This window comes from Trichechus manatus, unplaced genomic scaffold, assembly GCF_000243295.1.
Source record: "Trichechus manatus latirostris isolate Lorelei unplaced genomic scaffold, TriManLat1.0 scaffold00109, whole genome shotgun sequence".
NCBI lineage: Eukaryota > Metazoa > Chordata > Mammalia > Sirenia > Trichechidae > Trichechus > Trichechus manatus.
This window is the reverse complement of record NW_004444045.1, coordinates 9741219-9761198: the sequence shown is the minus strand read 5'-3', so window position 1 is coordinate 9761198 and position 19980 is coordinate 9741219. Positions and strand designations below refer to the sequence as shown.

The following is a 19980-nucleotide window of genomic DNA, read 5'->3' as shown; positions in this document are numbered from 1 at the left end:
CAGCTACCACCAATGACCGCCCTGACAGGGAACACAACAGAGAGTCCCTGATGGAGCACGAGAAAAGTGGGGTGCAGAACTCAAATTCTAGTAAAAAGATCAGACTTAATGGTTTGATTGAGACTGGAGGGACCCTGGAAGACATGGCCCCTGGACTCTCTGTTAGCCCAAAACTAAAACCATTCCCAAAGCCAACTCTTCGGACAAAGATTAGACTGGACTACAAGACATAAAATGATACTCGTGAAGAGTGTGCTTCTTAGCTCAAGTAGATACATGAGTCTAAATGGGCAGCTCCTGTCCAGAGGAGAGATGGGAAATCAGAAAGGGACAGGAGGTGGTTGAATGGACATGGGAAATTAGGGGTGGAAAGGTAGAGTGTGCTGTCCCAGTATGGGGAGAGCAACTACGGTCACATAGCAGTGTGTGTATAAAGTTTTGTATGAGAAACTAACTTGAACTATACTTCCATTTAAAGCAATTAAAAAAAAATTGCCTTCTCATATGTTACATTTTGGGGAAAGAAAAAGGCATGTTTTGTTGGTTATTACTTTCAGACAAGGCAAGCAGCATGCTTTCTATTATATCAAGTTTCAGAGAAAAATCTCACAAGTTTGGCGACACAGATTTTTAAGTACTACAGTAAACTATTATCATGAATTCTTCCCACTGTAGATTCATTCACTCAGCCTATCATTGTCAAAGTCTGAATGTCAATGCTATGCTAGTCTCAATCAAGTTGACAGAACACTTCAATCATCACTTCTAAAGAATGGGTTACCAATTGCTTTTTGTTTTTTCCTTTAATTTTTTAAATCCAAATAATGCGTGCACATGGCTAAAAACCAAATAATGCTGAAAAGCTTATGACGAAAAACCACTCTTCCCTGATCTGCCATTCTAGCTATCTAGAGGCAACCACTGTTTCTAACAATTATCTCCCTGCTTTGAAACAGTACATTCACACTGCTAGTTTTTTGATTTATCTATTTTAGACATGATCTACTGACGTATTTTATGACAGATAAGAATTTAGCTTTCTTACACAACCTTTATTGCCCCTCCTCCACTTTCTCTAAGTAAATACTACTTAATATTTACGTCATTAATACTGAGGTATTATCGAGTCCACACCTAACACCCCACTCACTATTCCCTGAGCAAGTTCAGAACCAGGTGAGAGAAGACACAGGAGACTGACAACTGGAGATCAAACTATCACCTTAATTACTGATAAAGCTGTTTAACATGCTTTAAGAACACAGCAACTATGGGCATCAGAATACTGTACCCCAGAGTCAAACTTACCTGCCCAGTCACAGGCTGCTCTGGACAACCACAGGCCTCCCCCCACAGAAGCAGAGCCTGCCCTGCTAAGTTTACTGCATGGCTGAGAGAGCAGACCAGAATGCACCCTCTCTGCAGGCAGGCACATCTGAAAAGAGAAGACAGAAGGGACTGAGCCACCCATGCCCAGTGTCTTCTCCCAAACTCATCCTCTGGATCAGTCACTTGTCCTCCCTCGGCGAGAAGTGAAGGAGGATCAGATTGAGGCTGGGGGTGTTATTCTAACAGAAGTTCCTCCACAAGAAAATGTGTGAAGTGGAGAGTAAGTATCCCTGCCAACAATTAAGACACAAACACTGTAGATGTCAACACTGAGTTTATTTCCTTTCTCGTGTAGCTTTTTGTTTTTACTACAGCTAATACTTGTCTTTCTTTTTTCACAATTGGCCTTGATTATATCCTCAATATTCTCTCCCTGCCCCCCCAAAAAGGCTACTGTGTCATTGCCTCTTTCAAGTTCCCTCTTTCTCTAGAAACTTCCCTATAGGGTCCTCTCACTCCAGCCTAAACTGACTGCTCTCCTGGCCTGTTATCTTGGAATTTCGCTTTGACAGTCTCCTGTTTCTTGTACTACAATTCTTCCTCTTTTTGGTTACATCCTCATTTGCTAGAACACTACCTTTAGGTGATTTCCTAAGAATGGATAAACAAAAGATAAATTTCCTGAGTCTCTGAATGTCAGAAATGTTTTCATTGTACCCTCTCATTTGATTGATACTTTGGCTATGTAAAGAACTCTTGAGAATTTGAGAATCCTTCAGAAATGTGGAAGTATAGCTCCTCTGTCTTTCAGAATTCAGTTCTGAATCTCATTCCATTGTATATAACCTATTTTTGTTTTGGTTTGTGTTTTTGTCTCTGGCTGTTGCCAGGATTTGTCTTCACCAGTACTCTGAAACTTCAAAATTATTCATTTTCTCTGTTTTCTTTCTCTAAACCCAATTAGCTGGCTTTTAGAACTCATTAACTGGTCCTCTCAGTCTCTTATCTTTTCTCTCATATTTTTCTGTCTCTTTTTGTTCAACTTTCTCAGAGAATTGTCCAAATTTAAATAATAGTCCATCTGTACTTCAGTGGAACTGTGTACAAGGGTAAATGGATACAGAGGTAGGCATCTCATACAAGCACCACTAAAAATAATATCAAATAATATCACAAAGTCTATCTTCTGGTCTCCTATCTAGAGGAATAGGCAACTCGTCACTGGTGTTTTGTAGACAGGGTAGGAGAAGCAGGCTGAGAGGCTAGCCTCTCCATGTGTAGACTAAGATTAATCCATTTCAGTCCCATGCTTCATCCCACTCAGCTGTACCCAGTACTTAAAACCATGAGTCTGTTGAGGGTTCTGCAAGTCTTCTTTCTTGTTCATGTCCCCTCTATTTGCACTTCAAGTTGCAGGTCCCACTACTTAGTCAAACTGTTGTTCATCCTCTTCCGCTTTTTAAAACTGCGTTGAAATCTTTATCTACTGATGAAATCTCCTACATTTTGCTCTTTAGGGCTTATTCCCTATTTGCTCCTTTATATTTTGAGAGGTTTGGGGCAAGAAAGATACATGAATATTGCTATCTACCATCTTTTGCCAAACTCTGTTTTTTCCAATTCACCTTTTTACACTAAATTTCATTAATCTGTAGTAATTGACCAATATTTTTCACTTATGCTGATATCGAAAGAGAGAGAGAGAAGTTAAAAAAAAAAAAAAAAACACTGAGTAGGAAACACAACTCAAGAATGAAAGCTACATGAGAAGAGGCACAAATGAATACTATCCTCCTCCACAAACAAAAGTCCGTTCTTGAGGCTCCCACTAACGCCTAACCTCAGATATGTGCAAGTGCAGAAAACAAAGAGAGGTAATAACAAGACTTGACTGTAGCGGTCTTTGTGACTATTATTTTTGTTTGTTTATTTGTTTTATTTGCTTATTTGCTTATCTTCTACCCAGAGCTTTCCCATTTCTTTTTTTATGGCAAAGTTTCTTAACACCTCCCCTTCACAGCCCTGGCTTAAGCAGAGTGTTAAGCTCGTGGTAAAGCATGTAGATCAGGTGCTACCAATCATTCAGCTTTACTTCTCAGCTTTACAATCGGCTCTTCAAGCTTCGCCTTATAGTCCTTTTCCAGGATGTCTTCATTTCTAGCTGTAGGAAAAATAAACCAGCTACCTCAGGGTGCTGGAAAAATGTGAGATGGGTTCTTCCCTGCTATATGGTAAAGGTCTGCGTGCAGTAGAAGGAAATAGAGCCATTGAGAGAGAAACAGTTGAAAGAGACGGTAGGAAAAAAATCATAGGAATATTATCTGAGATTCTGACTCCCAAAGCTTTTTGATTCTGTGCTTTGGATCATTAAATTTCCTTTTGTATTTTAATCCAGTCTTAGCTGGGTTTTTGTGAGATTTAAGAGTACGAACTATAATCTACAGAATAAAATTTCATACATTCCAAAAAATATCATAAGAACACAGCTTCAGATATACAGACGTACAATCATCAGTAAATAGAATCCAGGAATATATCTAAGGAATAATATAACATTGCCAGTGTTTGTTCCAGAAATGTAAAGATGCTTTAATGTTAGGGAATTTATTAATATAAACCATATCAATAGATCAAAGGGAAAAAATGATTATTTCAATGGCTGTCAAAAAAAACTACTTGTAAAATTTAAAATCCATTTTTGTTCATACTAATTAAGATTAAAAGGATACACCATTTAAATGACAAATACTATCTCAAGCCAATAGCCAAAATCATATTTAATCTTGGCAGGCTAGATTCATTCCCACTCAAATTAGGGACAAAGAAAAGATGAACACTATCATTATTACTTAAAATTATTCTGAAAGTTTCATCATTGCTATTACACAAGGAAAAAAAAAAACCTGAATTAAAATACCAGAAAGAAATCAAAATTTTACCATTTATAGATGATGACTATTTACCTAGAAAACTCTAACATAATCAACGACAAAAATACGGAACACTAAGTATGCGGCTGCTAAAAAAAAAATACAAATTGATATTTTTTTCTGAATACCAATAATAACAAGTTAAATACATAACATATAAATCTAATAGCTTTTCTTACCAATAACAAATTAGAAAATATGAGAAAAAAGCCTATTCATAATAGCAATAAAAGTATAAAATATCTAGAAATAAAACTAACAAAAAATAGAAAGGACCTCTATAACTAAATCTTTAAAAGAAGATCCCCCCAAAATATGGAGAGACATACCATGTTCTTCTATGGGAAGACTCAATAAAGTAGTCAGTTTTCCCCATTATAAATTTAATGCCATCCCAACCAAAATTCCAAAAGGCCTTTTTTTTTTTTTTAATATTGCACCTTGACAAAATGATCTCAAATTCATCTGTGATGATAAATGAATAAAGATAGCCAGAGAAACTATGAGAAACGAATAAGGGGGGATTTGTACTACCAGAAATTAAAAAGATATTATGAAACTATCAAAATTAAGGCAGGGCAATACAGACACATGGTTAATCAACAGATCAATGGACATGAAGGAAGGAAAAAAAAGACTAAATCCAAGTATATGTAAAAATTAAATGAATAATTCAGATGGGATTTCAAATTAAAAGAGAAGATTATAATTCAGATTGTTAAGGCAAACAATAAGCCATTCTGAAAAAGATAGCATTAGAACTTGGCATATAGTAATCATTTTTTAATAAACAAATGACAAAAGAAATAAAAAGAATATGTGCCCACCTCATATTATACATACACAAATATTCCAAGTGGACTACAAAGACAAGTATTAAAATAAGAAACAAATAATATATCACAAAACAGAAGAGAATAATGATCTGATACTATGTTGAAAAAGGTATTTCAAAATATGTAAGTTGAAAAGGAAAGGAATAACAGATAAGAATACATAAAAATACAAATATCTTGCATGACAAAACATACTAAAAACAAAATTAAGAGGCAAGCAATAATCTGGGCAAAAATATTATATATATTACATTATATATAACATAACTAAAGTTCTTCCAAACCACAAGAAAAACATCCTAATCTTAAAATAGACAATATCAACAAGCAAATCACAAAAGAAGAAATATAGGCAAAAAAATTTCAAAATCACTAATTAAATATTAAAATAAAATTTAAAAAAACAGAAATAAAAAGGAAATCACCAATGAAGGTTTTAAACATAAGAGCTAATCTTGGCAACGGTATGGAGAAATGAAAACACTTGTCAAAGGTAAACAAGTAAAAACGTTCCTAAAGAGCAATTTGACAAACCTATACCTAAAATCTTAAAAGTATATACATCATTATAGTAGTTTAACTTCAGAAAACAATCAAGGGATGTTCTGAAATTTGTATTTATAAAGCTGTTTCTCCCAGCATTTATTGTAATAGCTGCAGTGGTCAAGTTTATTTAGTTGTAAGAACACACACAAAAATATAAGTCTTTTTGTAAAGAGAAATGAGGAACAGAATGGAAACTGCAAACTGAGATAACTTCACAGTCCACCTATCTATCTCTTCAGGGGCCACATAATTCATCAATTGTGTTCTCTCTTGCTTCCTCTATTCTCTGTCTGAGATCGTTTCCTCTACTTACTCAACAATCCTGCTCCCTCAAAGTATCTTTTGTACTCTTCTACTCTCCTTGGTTTTACCCAAGCTTTATTTTGTAACTTGAGTTGAGTTCAAGTTAAATTATGGCTATAAATTTCCACCTAAGTACTATATTAATTGCATCCCCCAAGTTTTGATATGTAGAATTTTGATTATTGCTTTGTTCTAAATATTGTTTCTTAATTACCTTTCTAATCATATATTTCTGGAAAAGGAATCTGGCCCAGCTCATCTTCTTATATAAAACCACTGGAAACAAGTCATGGATTGGCTAACTCTGCGCTCACATGTGATACAAACAACTGTGGCCAAGGTAGAAAGGGACATGGACAGGACAAGCACTGTCATAATTCTAGTCACACACACACACACACACGTACACACACACATATATGTACACACACAAAATCCTGGAAATCATCTAAGTGTCCCAATAACAGGAAGATGGTTACAAAATTATAGAACATTGACAGGGGAGGAAGTTGTGCACAGTATATTATACAGTATAAAATATGGTTATAATATATGATTCTCAGTGATGAAATCTGGATGGTAGGATTATAGTTGTTCTTAATTTTCTTCTTGGTAGCTTTGTATTTTCCAAAATCTCTATAATAAACATGAAATTCTTTTACAAACAAAAAAGAGCAGTCACTTAATTTATATAAAGATTAAAACAAATATTTAAAGTTTACTTTGTAAATAGAAAACATTCTGATTACCTTTCCAACACCACATTGTGTGCCTTCATTCACCATCCCAGGATCTGGAACATCGGATCCTAGCTGGAAATCCACACCCCAACATGTTGTGCCTCTATGGTGGGTTTGAATAATAGCAGGCACAACTCCAAATACAGACATGCCTTGTACATTCTCACATTGAAGCTTTCCACACAAAGCATTCCTATAAAAGTTGAAAGATAATGCAAACATAAAATGTGTTCAGTGTATATACACACAACCAACCAAAAAGTACACACACACACACACACACACACACACACACACACACACATACACACGTACGTACGCATATATGTATGCCCTGGTGGGACAGTGGTTAAGAACTCGGCTCCTAACTAAAAGGTTGGCAGTCTGAATCCCTCAGTTGCTCCTTGGAAGCCCTATGGGGCAGTTCTACTCTTCTACTCTGTTCTGTAGAATCACTATGAGTCGGAATTGACTTGACTGCAACAGGTTTGGTCTGAAAGGATAACTACTTCAACAGAAAAACTGGGCAAAGACCTAAATAGGCAATTCACAAAATAAGGAATGCAAACAGCCAACAAAGCTAAGAAGAGATGTTCATTGATTTATTAATAAAAGAAATTTATGGTAATGCCAAATAAAATAATTGCCTCAGGCAAGGATTATCAATGCATGCTAAACCATGAGGTAAATGTTGGCGGGGAACTGGATATTCATATGGTACAAAATCATCACTGATAGCTGCAAGGGGAAAGCGTAACTTTACAATAACGAGATCTGGTCATCGCCACTTAGTATCACTAATAGCAAGACAACATGGCATTTTCTGCTTCCTGATATACTACTTACGACATTTTCTTGTCAAAAATATTTAATCTGAATCTAACTATGACTTGGATTCAACTTCTGATTTAAAGAAAATATTGTTCGAGACAAGTTAAGCAACATTGAGAAGAAATTATCAAACAAATCCAGAACATGGGCCATTCTAGAAGATTACTGGCCCAGTCATTCCCACAGATCAATGTGATTGAAAAAAAAATAAAGTGAAAGAAGATGTTTTAGATTAAAAGTGATTTAACTGACATGACAACCAGATGCACTGTATGGTCTTTGATTGAGTCCTGACGTAGAAAAAAAGCTAGCTAAGAAAGACAATCTGAGGGCAACTAAGGAACTTTTAATATTGAACAGGTATTAGATGATATTTGGAAACTGTTAATTTTTGTTAGGTGTTATAATATTGTACACAGCCTTATTTGTTGGAGATGAATACTGAAGAATTTAGGAGTAAAGTATCATAATGCCTTTAAGTTACTTAAAAATGGTTCACCAAAGTACAGAAAAGCAAATATGGTAAAATATTAACCATGTTTTACTCTAGGGTAAATAGGCGTTCATCATATTGTTCTTTCTACTCCTCTGTATTTCGAAATTTTTCATTTAAAAAGTTTAAATAGATCACACTGAGAGAGAAGGTATTCGTTTCAGTGAAAGGGAACAACACAAGATGCAGAACAGTGTATGCAACCTGCACAACAGGAGGATGAGAATAGAGTGGGGGGAAAAGATTATATATTTGCATAAAGAACTGCTGCAAGGACACACAAGAAGCTAAAAGAAATAGTTACCTGGGGGTTAGGGTGGGAACAGGGAAAAAGAGGACTGGAGTGGAAGCAACATTTTCTCTGTATCCCTTTAAACATTTTTTTAAACACAAAAACAATTTATATAATTATTTACAAATTCATCTAAGACAAAAGCAAAATACCTATTTAAGATAACAAATTGGAAAACACTTTACAAGTAAGATAATATCCTGAGCTGGTGAGGGCATAATGGGAGCATAAAACTAGTTCAACATTTTGAAGTTCAATTTGCAAGTATCTATGAAAACCCTTAAAACCATCCATATCTTTTGACCAAGATAAATCTGTTAAGGAAACTACTAGAGAAAGAAATATTGAAACAGTGTTTATCACAGCCTTGTTTAAAATGTAAAATTAATAAAAACAATCTAAATTTCTAATATAAAGAAATAGTTAAATGAAGCTTGGTACATCCCCCAAAATGTTCTTAATATAATGAAAGTGAATACATCAATTTATAAAACAGTATAAATCATACTATGCATTTTTGTTTATATATACAGATGTGACTCTCTGAGTATACATATATATGCATGTTTATATATGTTTATGTATGCATATATACATATGCATACATACATACACATGAGAAGGAAGTATAGTAAAAATTTAAGAGAGTATCTCTGGATGGTAGGACCATGTCTGATTACTGTCTTTAGACTTTTCTACATTTTACACATTTTCTATGAGGAGGAAGATGATAATAAAGATAGTGATGATGATAACAATGATGATGAAGGGTGCTACAATGAACCAGACACTCTAGTTAGTACTAACATCAAATTCATTCATTCTTCAAAACAACACTTTAGAAATAGATACGATTATTATCCCCATTTTACAGAGGAGAAAAATAAGGTATGTAAATAAAGTAACTTGCCCAGAGTTTAAGACATGTTAAGTGGTTTAATCAGCAATCAAATCCTAAGAGTTTAACTTCAAATTTTCGATTTTTTTTTTTTTTTGGTGCTATGAGTTTTAATTGAAAATATTAAACAGTTTACTTGATGAATTATAAAACTTTGATAGTTAAATTGTACTATCATTTACGAGGCCATTTATTCTTCATATTTATTAGACCTGAAAAAAACTGCAGACTTGTGTTTTCTGTTCTCCATTTCAGAGCAAGATTATGAAAAGAAGGCCTAAACTATTTATAGATCAAAACCCAATTGGGTTAGAAATGAAACATAAAAATAACTTAATCTACCAATAGCTGTGTCATAACAACATAGGTGGTTTTTAACTCATGTTTTGGGCAGGAAAGCAATTTAGCTCATCTCACGCCAGACAAAAGTGGATACTGTAGTAAAGCTGAACTACAAAAACTCCAATCAATTATTTTTAGCATGCCTCTTAATTTTTCTATCCCCTGGATTCTTGTCTTTTGTTCCTGAATCTTGAACAGGTAACCACTTGAGGGGTAATATCAGTATTAGCCAAGGAGGAAGTATCAGCAAACATGAAAAAGCAAATCGGGCCATAACTATATAGACAGTCCATCCAAACTGTTCAACTACTGCAGAAAAAAGAATAATTCCCTGAAACATCTGTTCAGCAAGCTTCCGGCCTTGTAATCAAATCCACTTGTGTGGGCAGTGAGCCCAGATGCTCCAACATGATTGCCTGAGAGGACAGGTGGCAGAGCAAAGTCCTTATATTACTATTATGAAATGTTTTTGAATCAGCTATCCAGTAATTTATAAATGTGATAAGTGTAGTTCGTACACTTTCATAAAAATATGAAAATAAGACAAGGACAAGACACGTCTGTAAGCTCACTCCAACTCTGCATTAATCTACTTATCACTAGGTTTTAGGTCAGTTCATTCCATCAGTTATATTAATTCTCTGCCCATTAGGTATATCATATGTTCCTTCATTCATCCACTCAAAAATATTTAATAGGCACATATTATTTGCTAGATATGATGTTAGGTATGGAAGATAAACTGCTGACCTCGAGCTTACAGTTCAGTGAGAAAGGCAATAACCAAGCATTTACATGAACAAATAAAGGTGTGAAAAATGCCACAAAAGAATATTCTAGAGATAAAGAACATTTTGTAACAATAAAAGGGTCATAACAATCCTAAATAAGTATGCACCTAATAACATAAGCTCAAAACATACAGAGCAAAAACTAACAGGATTAAAAGGAGAAACAGACAAATTCAAAATCACATCTAGAGATTTTAACATGCCTCCCTCAGGACTGAAAGAACAAACATCAAAAAAAAAAAAAACACCAAAGATATAAACGATTTGAATAAGACTACTAATTAACTTGACATTTGTAGAATAACATACCCAACTGCTATAAAATACGCATTTTTTCAGTTGCATGTGGAACATTACATTAACCAAAATGTGTCATATCCAGTATAATAACGCACATCTCAAAAACTTGCAAAGAAATGAAATCATATAAAGTACATTCTCTACCCTCAATGGAATTAAACTTGAAATCGAAACCAAAAAGATAACCAGAATATACCCAAATATTTGGAAATGAAGCAATCCATTTTTAATAATCCATGAAGCAATGCAGAAATCACAATTTAAATTAGAAAATATTTTGAATTGAACAACAATGAAAGTACAATATATAAAACTCTATGAAAAAGAAGTACACAACATTAGGAACACTCATAAGAAGGCTATCTGACTTTGTCAAGGAAGTTGAGGAAGGCTTCCTTAGAGAAGTCATACTTGAACTGAGATCTGGAGGATGAACAGGAATTAACTAGGTTAAGAGGGGGGAGAGGAGCATGTCCTGCTGAAGGTGTACAGAAGCCCCATGGCAGAAGGCCACATGGAGGTCAGTATGGCTGAAACATCTCATAGAAATGGCAAATGAAGCCACAGAAGAGAATAAAATCGTATGTGGACAGAATACAGAATGAAAAGAAAGGAGACGCTAGGCCTGAGCTCTTGAAAAACTCCAGCATTTAATGGCTAGGTAGAGAAAAGTGAGCCTACAAAAAAACACATTAAAGGAGCATCCAAAACATAGAAGAAATACTAGAAGAAAGTTCTACATAAAAGCCCAAAGAAGAGTTTTCTTCAGGAAAGAAACCAATATAGTTGAATGCTACTTAAAGGTCAAGTAAGATGAAGACCTAAAAACATCTGTTGGATTTAGTGACAGGGAGGTCACTGTTGCTATTTCTTCTTAGCAAACACAGTTTCACTACAGCTGCTTTAGCGTAACTGGTGAGGTGTGGTGTAAGAGGTGGAGAGGGTAGAGAAAATGCACAGTATTACAGAATAAACCCGATCATGTAAAGTGGCAGTGTGTGTACATATTCTGCACAGAAACAAAAAAAGGGAGGAAATTACACCAAAATAATGAATATATATGGATTGAGACTATGATGAATTTTTTCTCATTTAAAACTTTTTGATATTATTAATTTTTTACAATAAGCAAATGTTACTTACATAAACAAAGTCTTCATTCACCACTTTAAAATTATGTAGAGCTAGAAGAAAATAATGAAGTCCAGAACTAATTTTGCAGGAAACTTTAATGATGTTTTAGTGAAAGTAAAAGAGGAAAAGGGTGTTTGGTTGGGGTTCTTATCGTAGATCAAGGACAAACAAAGAAGATTTTTAAAAATGACTAGATTATAGACAGCTTTAGAAAAGGGATGAATTATTTTACCACTTCTGTTCCTAACACCAGAATCTCTCTGAAATCTTGTGTAACCAAATTGTAAGTTTGAAAAGATAGGTATTTAAGGTGGAGAAAGTCACAGTTACAAAGAGTTATAAAAAAATCCTGGACATGACTGGTCTTATAATCTTTCCTATTCCTTCATAACCTCACTTCCACTTACCCAGTGGCACACTTCTTATATTCATTGCCAGAGAAACCACAATTGCCAAATCTGTCACCTTTAGAATTCACATCAATGAAACAATCTCTTGGGGCAGCCTTGGCTTCTGAAATATTAAAAAAAAAAAGAAAAAAATTAATGTCAATTAAATTCAGAAATAAAAATGTGTCCTATGACAGTCCATACACCTGGATGACTGCCTTAACACTTCTGAAAAAGTTTCAGGCTTTACAGAAAAAACATTTTTGTTCCACACTTATACCTAACAATAAAACATAAAGTTGAGACTGTACTTAAAGTTGGCCTGGCCTCAAACACTCAGGCCCTAACATAAATGTCATTAAACAGATGGAATTATAAATAAATTGAAAACCATGCACAGTATGGTACCATTTTCAGCATATTCATTCTCATTGCTCTCAAATACATATCTACTGCTCTACCAGTTAGATCAGGCTGGGAAGGGCTGATGAAAACATACCAGCTGTTATTATTTGTTTTTTACTATATATGGATACTTAGTTGAGGTATTCCTATTAATTAGAGGGTTGACAGTCATGACAAATGACAAAATATTAACTTACTCTTGCTTTCCTATACTTTATACATTCATCATTTAATATTCAATTTTTCCAATTAATTATTAAAAAAAGCCAAACCAGTTGCCGGCAAGTTGACTCCAAATCATGGCAACCCCATGTGTGTATCAGAGTAGAACTGTGCTCCACAGGGTTTTCAATGGCTAATTTTTCACCAGGCATCTGAATGACCTCAAACCTCCAAACACTCAGTTAGCAGCCAAGCATGTTAACCATTTGCACTACCCCAAGGACTCCATACATTCCTAAAAATACTTTATTTGGACATATTTTTAAAGCAAAATGCCAATACTTCCTCTTTAATAAAGGCAATGCACTTGCCTATCTTACATATCTAGTGCTATGCTGTTTAATCAAAAAAAAAAAAAAAAAAAAAAAACAGAGTGAAAGGAGTTGGAACAAAAAAGAGATTGAGGATGGAGCAATATGAAAAATGAATTCAGAATACCTGTACAGGATAAATGTAACATGGCAAAGCATAAGCCCTCCTACAGAACAGAAATAATTATAGAAATTCCAGATAATCTACAAAGAAAAAAACAATTCTAGTTCCCTTAGTCCTAGACTTTTTCGCAGTCCTCTATGACAGTAGTATCTCTGCTAAATAATAGTATTTACTTCACTAAAAACATTAAATTTACTTCATTAAAATCGGTAATCACTTTTTAGTCTGGAATAACCTGCCTATTCCCGTGAAATATATCAGAAGTTGACGAAAGTCCACTACCCTATCCCAACAAGCTGTCCCACTTATTTCTCAGTCTTCTCTCCTCAGCCCCTATCCCTTTAAGATGAGGAGTACCACAGAAACCAGGGACCACAGAAGTCTGTTCAAAATCAGTAACTCTGGCTTCAGAGAAATCCAGTGCTATACCAGTCACTGATCTTCTTAACTAAATGAAAAATAAAAACAGAAGAAGGAAAGTGAGGATTTGGGTCTTTCTTCCTTCCTTAATTTAATATGTATTAATCACCTACTGAGTGTCCCACACCCTAACAGGTAATAAATATAGTTTCCCGTAGCCTTTTAAAGGGAAACAGAAAAGCTATTATTAACTCTCTATTCTCTCTCCTCTATTAAAGACAACCCTCAACAAACATATGGCACTTACATGTTTCATTCAGTTGAAAATGTTGTTGTTGTTGCTATTCCTATTGACTCAAGACAAACAGAGAAAAAGATGGGAAAACAGGATTCCAGTAGGGTTTTGGCATGAACAATCACTGCCAAGTGTTAGTCAAAGTGATCTACTTCTATGGAATTGCAACCTTTTCCCTGAGCAGCCTCAATCATCTAAAGCTAAGAAAGGAAACCCAACCATGTAACACAATGAAGACTACCACTGTTGAAACACTGCTAGCACCCATGTGTAATCAAGGCTGACTAAAGGTGCTACCATGTAAACTCCCCACCACTTCTCACTAGAACTGCCAAACAGAAGCTACCTGATACTTTTCTACTCCCTCAAAACTATTCTCCACAATGTTGCCAGAAATCCCCAAAACAAATCTAATATGTCACTTCCATTCTTAAGATCCTTCAGTGTTTCCCTACTACCTAGACCAGAAAATCTTAACCTGGAATTCACATCCAAAAAAAGGTTAAGGTTAGCAACCTGGACAATAGGGTCCAAATTTTTGAAATAGTCTCTCTTGCCTCATCTCTTCTAGGTCCCTCAAGGGCAGCATCTGCTCTAGCTACACTGAAGTCCTAGTAGCATGTACTCTAGCCTACGGAGTATGGAGTAACACTAAAAGTCAGAACTTCCCATCAAATAATTTCATAAAAGGATGCAAGTATACATGATGTTTTGGTATGTTGATAAAAGTGTTATTTCAAATTGGTAGGAAAACAGAATCATTCCAAAAATCCCAGAAGAATTAAAGACTTGACTATGCAAAATTAAATCATAAGAATACTAGAAGACCAATTATATACTTTGAGTAAGGGGAAGGAATTTCTAAGCATAACACAAAAGGAAGAAACTATAAATGAAAAGATAAATTAAATGAGAAAAATTTTAATTATGTCAAGAAAACAACATAACCAAAATTAAAAGATAAAGAATAAAACGGGAACCAATGTTTGCAATATATGAAAAATGATCAATATCCTTAAACTTAAAAAGAAAAACTTCTAAAATAGCATTAAGGAATAAATATCTCAGTAGAAAAATGAAAAACAGACAGTCAAAACATATACAAAAAATACAAATGGCCAACATAAATATGAAAAAAATTCACTCAAACCCACTAGTAATTAAGACACATATTAAAGATAGCAAAAATATATGTTGCAAGTTAATTATATTAGCAGTGCTTTTTTTAAAAAAATGAGAACACCCAGTGCTGGAAATAGTTGAAGAAACTGAACACACTGAAGCACAGTTAGTGAGAGTATAAAATGGTATTATATTTCCAGAAATTATCTGGAATGTCTCAAAAGCCTTTAAACAACACAGCCTTTAAAACAGCAATTCCACTTCTGGGAATTTATCTTGAAGAAAAAATTGATTGGGGCAAAGACTAAACTATATACATTATTCACTACCAACACTGTTGATTGGATAAATAAATTATTGTACATCATTAATACAATGTTCTAGAAAATACTTCACGACATGGAGAAGTATTCACAATTTATTGTCAATTATGAAAAAAATAGCAGTTTCGGAAGCAGTATTATCAGTCCAATCCATTTCTGTATAATATATGCATACTCGTATATGCATTAAAAAAGATTTGAAAAATATTCATCAAATTTGACAGTAGTTACTAATCTGGGATATTGAGAGTATAGGCAATAGTTATTTTCTACTTTTTGCTTATCTGTCTATATTCAATATTTTTAAGCACATGTGCCATCTACCATTTAAGAAAATAAACCAATGGAATTTTCTTTTTAATGATGTGTTTAAAAAATTAGAGCAATGAGTCTTCATTTGCTCACCATGCCCAAGGCTTAGTGACCCTGGGAATACCACTTATTTCTCTGAACCTTAGCTTTTCACAAGGTTGTTTTAAGGCCCAAACTTGATAATAAATGCTAACAACTTCTCTTGTATGTTCCATCTCAAATTCTTCTTTTTTCTTCTATAAGTATTTATTTAGTGTTTACTATGAAGAACAAGGAATTTTAGAATGTACCAGCTAGTGAAAAACTTATATTCTCAAACTCCACAAGTTCAAAAGTTCAAAGGAATGAAAACTAGACCTGTAACACCTGCACTAATTGACTATATATTTGAAAATCATAGCTCTCAGTAGACTTCAGATAAGAGGTTTAAAACACATGAATTTGTTTTCCCTGCCCCCTGATATCCCACTTAATAAAAGAAAATGACTTCTTTGAGTTCGTAAACCCACAAGGCAGGGAAAATAGGAGAGAAAACAGCACAAATTTTTAGAAGCTGAAAAGCAGATGGTTAAGGAATAAATGACTTAGCGTATCTGAGAAAACTGAATCCTAGGCTGGTAGTGAAGAAAGCTGAAATCAACCTTACTTACATCATAGAATTCCCCAAAGATAAGAAAGTGGTAGTATCAGAAGCTGCTACATACAGAATTAATGGTGAACAGATGGCTAAAATAAAGAAGAACAGTTTAAAATATATTTAAGAAGCAGTCAGATCTCTAGATGACCCAACCAGGTGACTATCCCTTCTCTACCCTGGCAAAAGACTTGAGGTTTATTCTCTACAGGGAGTAAAACACAGGGTTTCAAGATTCAGAGATACCAGACAAAGTTAAAAGCAGGAAAAGTGTGGTAAAAACAAGAAGATTAATGGAACATTTGCCTACCCAGTGCTGAGATCCCCAGCCTTATTCCCTCCTCTACTCCCAGAATGCTGGCAGCAAGGACTTCATCCTCCAGGCTGGATAGATAAGGTCTTCACAGGGAATCTAATAAGCCCAAGAGGAAAAAAACTGAAGATGTGGATTTTGGCATTTCCCCAGTTAAAAAACTCAGCCATTATCACTCTATAGGAAAGTTTACAATAACATGCCTCCTCCATGACTTATCCATCTGTTCTTCAGCCTCTTCTCTTGGACCAAGGACTATCAGACATCTGAGGAAAATTGTAAATATGAAAGACAAAAATTGAAACAAACATAAAAAGGTAGCTTGAAAGAAAGAAGAAGAAGAAAACTTATCATTACTATACTGAGAAACATGATAGTAGATGTTTCTGCATGAAACAAGGATAGAATATTATTTCTTAAAAAGAGGTGTGAAAACAGAGAACACAGAAGAGTTCATGAAAACTAAAACTATGATGCCTCAAATGAAACACTTAATAAAAGAATTAGAAGATAAAGTTGAAGAAATTGCCCAGAAGGTAGGGCCTAAAGACAAAGAAGATGGAAGATAGTAAAGAAAAGATTTTCAAAATCTGGGAAATCCAATTTCCAAATAATGTGTGTTCCAGGAAAAGAAACCATTACAAATATGAAGACGAAAAATTCCTAGAACTAAAGACATGAGTTCCCAGAATGAATGCACCCACCACGTACGCATCACAATGGATAAATATAGACCCACATGAAAGCACAACATTTTGAAGAGATGATCTTTCAAGCTTTTCCAGAGACAGGAGGAAAAAAGGCCACAGACAAGAATCAGAATGGCTTCAGATTTCTCAACAGCAACTCTGGAAACCAGAAGACAATGAACCGATGGCTTCAAAATTGAAGAAAAATAACTTCCAACTCAGCTAAACTATCAATTAAGTATCTTGGTAAAATAAAAACATTTTCAGACTTGCAGGATCAAAAAAATTTACCACTTCTGCACCCTTTCTAAAGAAACTACTAAAGGAAGAGCTCCATGTAAAAGAGGAAATTAACCAACAGGAAGATGTGGTAAATAGCAAACGGGAGATTCAAACAGGAGGGAGACAAAGTCACCTCAGAATTATAATGAAAGGGGATCTCAAAGTAAAAGCTGAGTCTAGAGAGCACGTAGAAGCATAGACAGGGCAACCAACCGACTGAAGAGCATCAGGGGCCTCCAGGTCAGACTTCTTCAGACAGATGAAATTAACAGACAGATGAAATTAATAGAATACCTGCTGCTTCTAATCACCTTAGGGCAAGACTAGACCACTGGTGAACAATCTGCAGCTCAATTAGTAGCGAGTACATAGAAAACAAAGGAAACATATGAACAGAAGAGACAATTATTAGCTCCAGGGAAAAGAAAAAGGCAATTATAACTTACTACATAGCTCAGTGGTCAGCAGCAATAATGTAGCCATTATATTAAAAATAGTCACCATTAATCGAACTAAAATTACAATTAATCCATATTAGGACGATGGAGGATGGAAAATGAACCTAGATATGATAGTTGACATGGGTTGAGGGAAGAGAAGGAAAGAAAACTAAATTTTCATCTTCTATAGTGAGAAATTAATAGTTGATGGGAGCCCTGGGGCATAGTGGTTGAGAGCTAAAGCTGCTAACTAAAAGGTCGGCAGTTTGAATCCACAAGCCGCTCCTTGGAAACCTTATGGGGCAGTTCTACTCTGTCCTATAGCGTCGCTATGAGTCAGAATTGACTCAACGGCAATGGGTTTGGTTTTTGTTTTGGTTTGCTCTGTCCTATAGTCACAAAGACCATGAGTCAGAATCGACTTGACGGTAGTGGGTTTGGTTTTTTTTTTTTTCTTTTTTAATGGAAAAATCAAGAAGTAGCATTACCAAGAAATTATCTAAAGACCCAGAGCAAGTAACAAAATAATCAGCCAGAAAAGGTAAAAGTGGTTACCTCAAGGGATGAGAATGTTGGTTACAAGTATGCTTTATTTTCTCATAGCAAACCTTACACAAGAATTGGGCTCTTCAATCTATGTGTACATGTAACTTTGGTAAAAATGAAAACTTTAAAAAGAAAAATCAGAAAAGCAACAAAAACATCTTAATTAATATCAGTAAGAGAGTGGATAACCAAATCATGGTCCATTTATCTAATGGAATACCCTAATAAACTACATCTAAATGAATCAATATAGATGAATCTCAAAAGCATCTTGAGTGAACAATGCAAATAACAGACTCATGTAGAACCCTATACGATTTATGTGAATTTATTAAGACTATAAAATGATAATGTTTATATACAGCATTGAGAAATGATAAATAGAGATAAACAGTAAAAGCAGAACACATTGACTGAAGAATACATACCAAGTTTGTGACCGTGGCTGCCTCTAGAGAAGGAAGAAGGAGAAGTGATAGGTAGAGAGGAGAACCAAGAGTACTTCAATTTTATCAATAATGTTTTATTTTCTTTACTTAAAAAACTAAGGTAAGAAATAAATAAAATCAAAGTAATAAATTACAAATTATCTTACTTGAGCCAAAGATGACTTGACACTGAGCATCATAATACTGGCACATGCCATTGTAACAATAGGCTTTGTTTTTCTGGCAAGGATATCCATTCTGAATAAAAACATCTGGCTGACAGAACTGAGAAGAACCATTGCAATACTCTGGAACATCACATTCATTGCTTTTTCCTCGGCATAAAGTACCTCCTGGAAGGAACTAGGGGTAATAAATTTCAAATTAAACAGGAATATCATAACAATTTCATTAAATTAATCAAATTTAAAACCATGGTACTTATAATTTATATCTACAAAGCATTCTAAAAACAACAAAAGGTTAGATAACCCAATAGAAAAATGCAAAAAGGCCAACAGACAATTCATAGAAGTCATGAAATATGAAATAAAATTTAAAAAAAAAACCTCATTGGTAACCAAAAGAAATGCAAATTAAATAAAAATACAAGACTGAAAAACACCTATCAAACCAACCAGGATTATAAAGCTTGCTAGCAACCAATGATGGCATGAGGAAATGAGCATTTGATTATACTGTTGGTAGAAGTATAGACTGGCATACTTGTGGAAAGCATATAAAATGTGTATCAAAAAGTTTAATATGCATAATTCTGTCTCAAAAATTCCATTCATAAACAAAAACTAGAGGCAGTCTAAGTGTCCATCATTAGCTGACTAGATAGAAATTATGGTATAGCCATACAAAGGCATACTAACTACATAATCATATAAAACTACATGAATGGAAAAAGTCCATAGCATCCTACTGACAAAAGCAGATAATAAAAACGCATATGTGTTTATCCACTCATACATATACATACATACACACACATCAACATACTCTTTCACACAG

The 19980-nt window shown here is 34.5% G+C and overlaps 1 protein-coding gene across 2 annotated transcripts in view; it reads right to left on the bottom strand.

The window, feature by feature from the left end:
- Positions 1-19980, bottom strand: part of ADAM9 (ADAM metallopeptidase domain 9) — a 128699-nt gene that overhangs the window by 34054 nt on the left and 74665 nt on the right. The window contains exons 14-17 of one of the 2 annotated variants that reach the window (XM_023737871.1): positions 19128-19323; positions 12173-12278; positions 6694-6877; positions 1309-1435 (exon numbers count right to left, since the gene is read on the bottom strand). In XM_023737871.1, the coding sequence (XP_023593639.1) occupies positions 1309-1435; positions 6694-6877; positions 12173-12278; positions 19128-19323 (613 nt within the window). The remainder of the gene's footprint in view (positions 1-1308; positions 1436-6693; positions 6878-12172; positions 12279-19127; positions 19324-19980) is intronic. The other variant, XM_004383416.2, reaches the window with a different exon arrangement.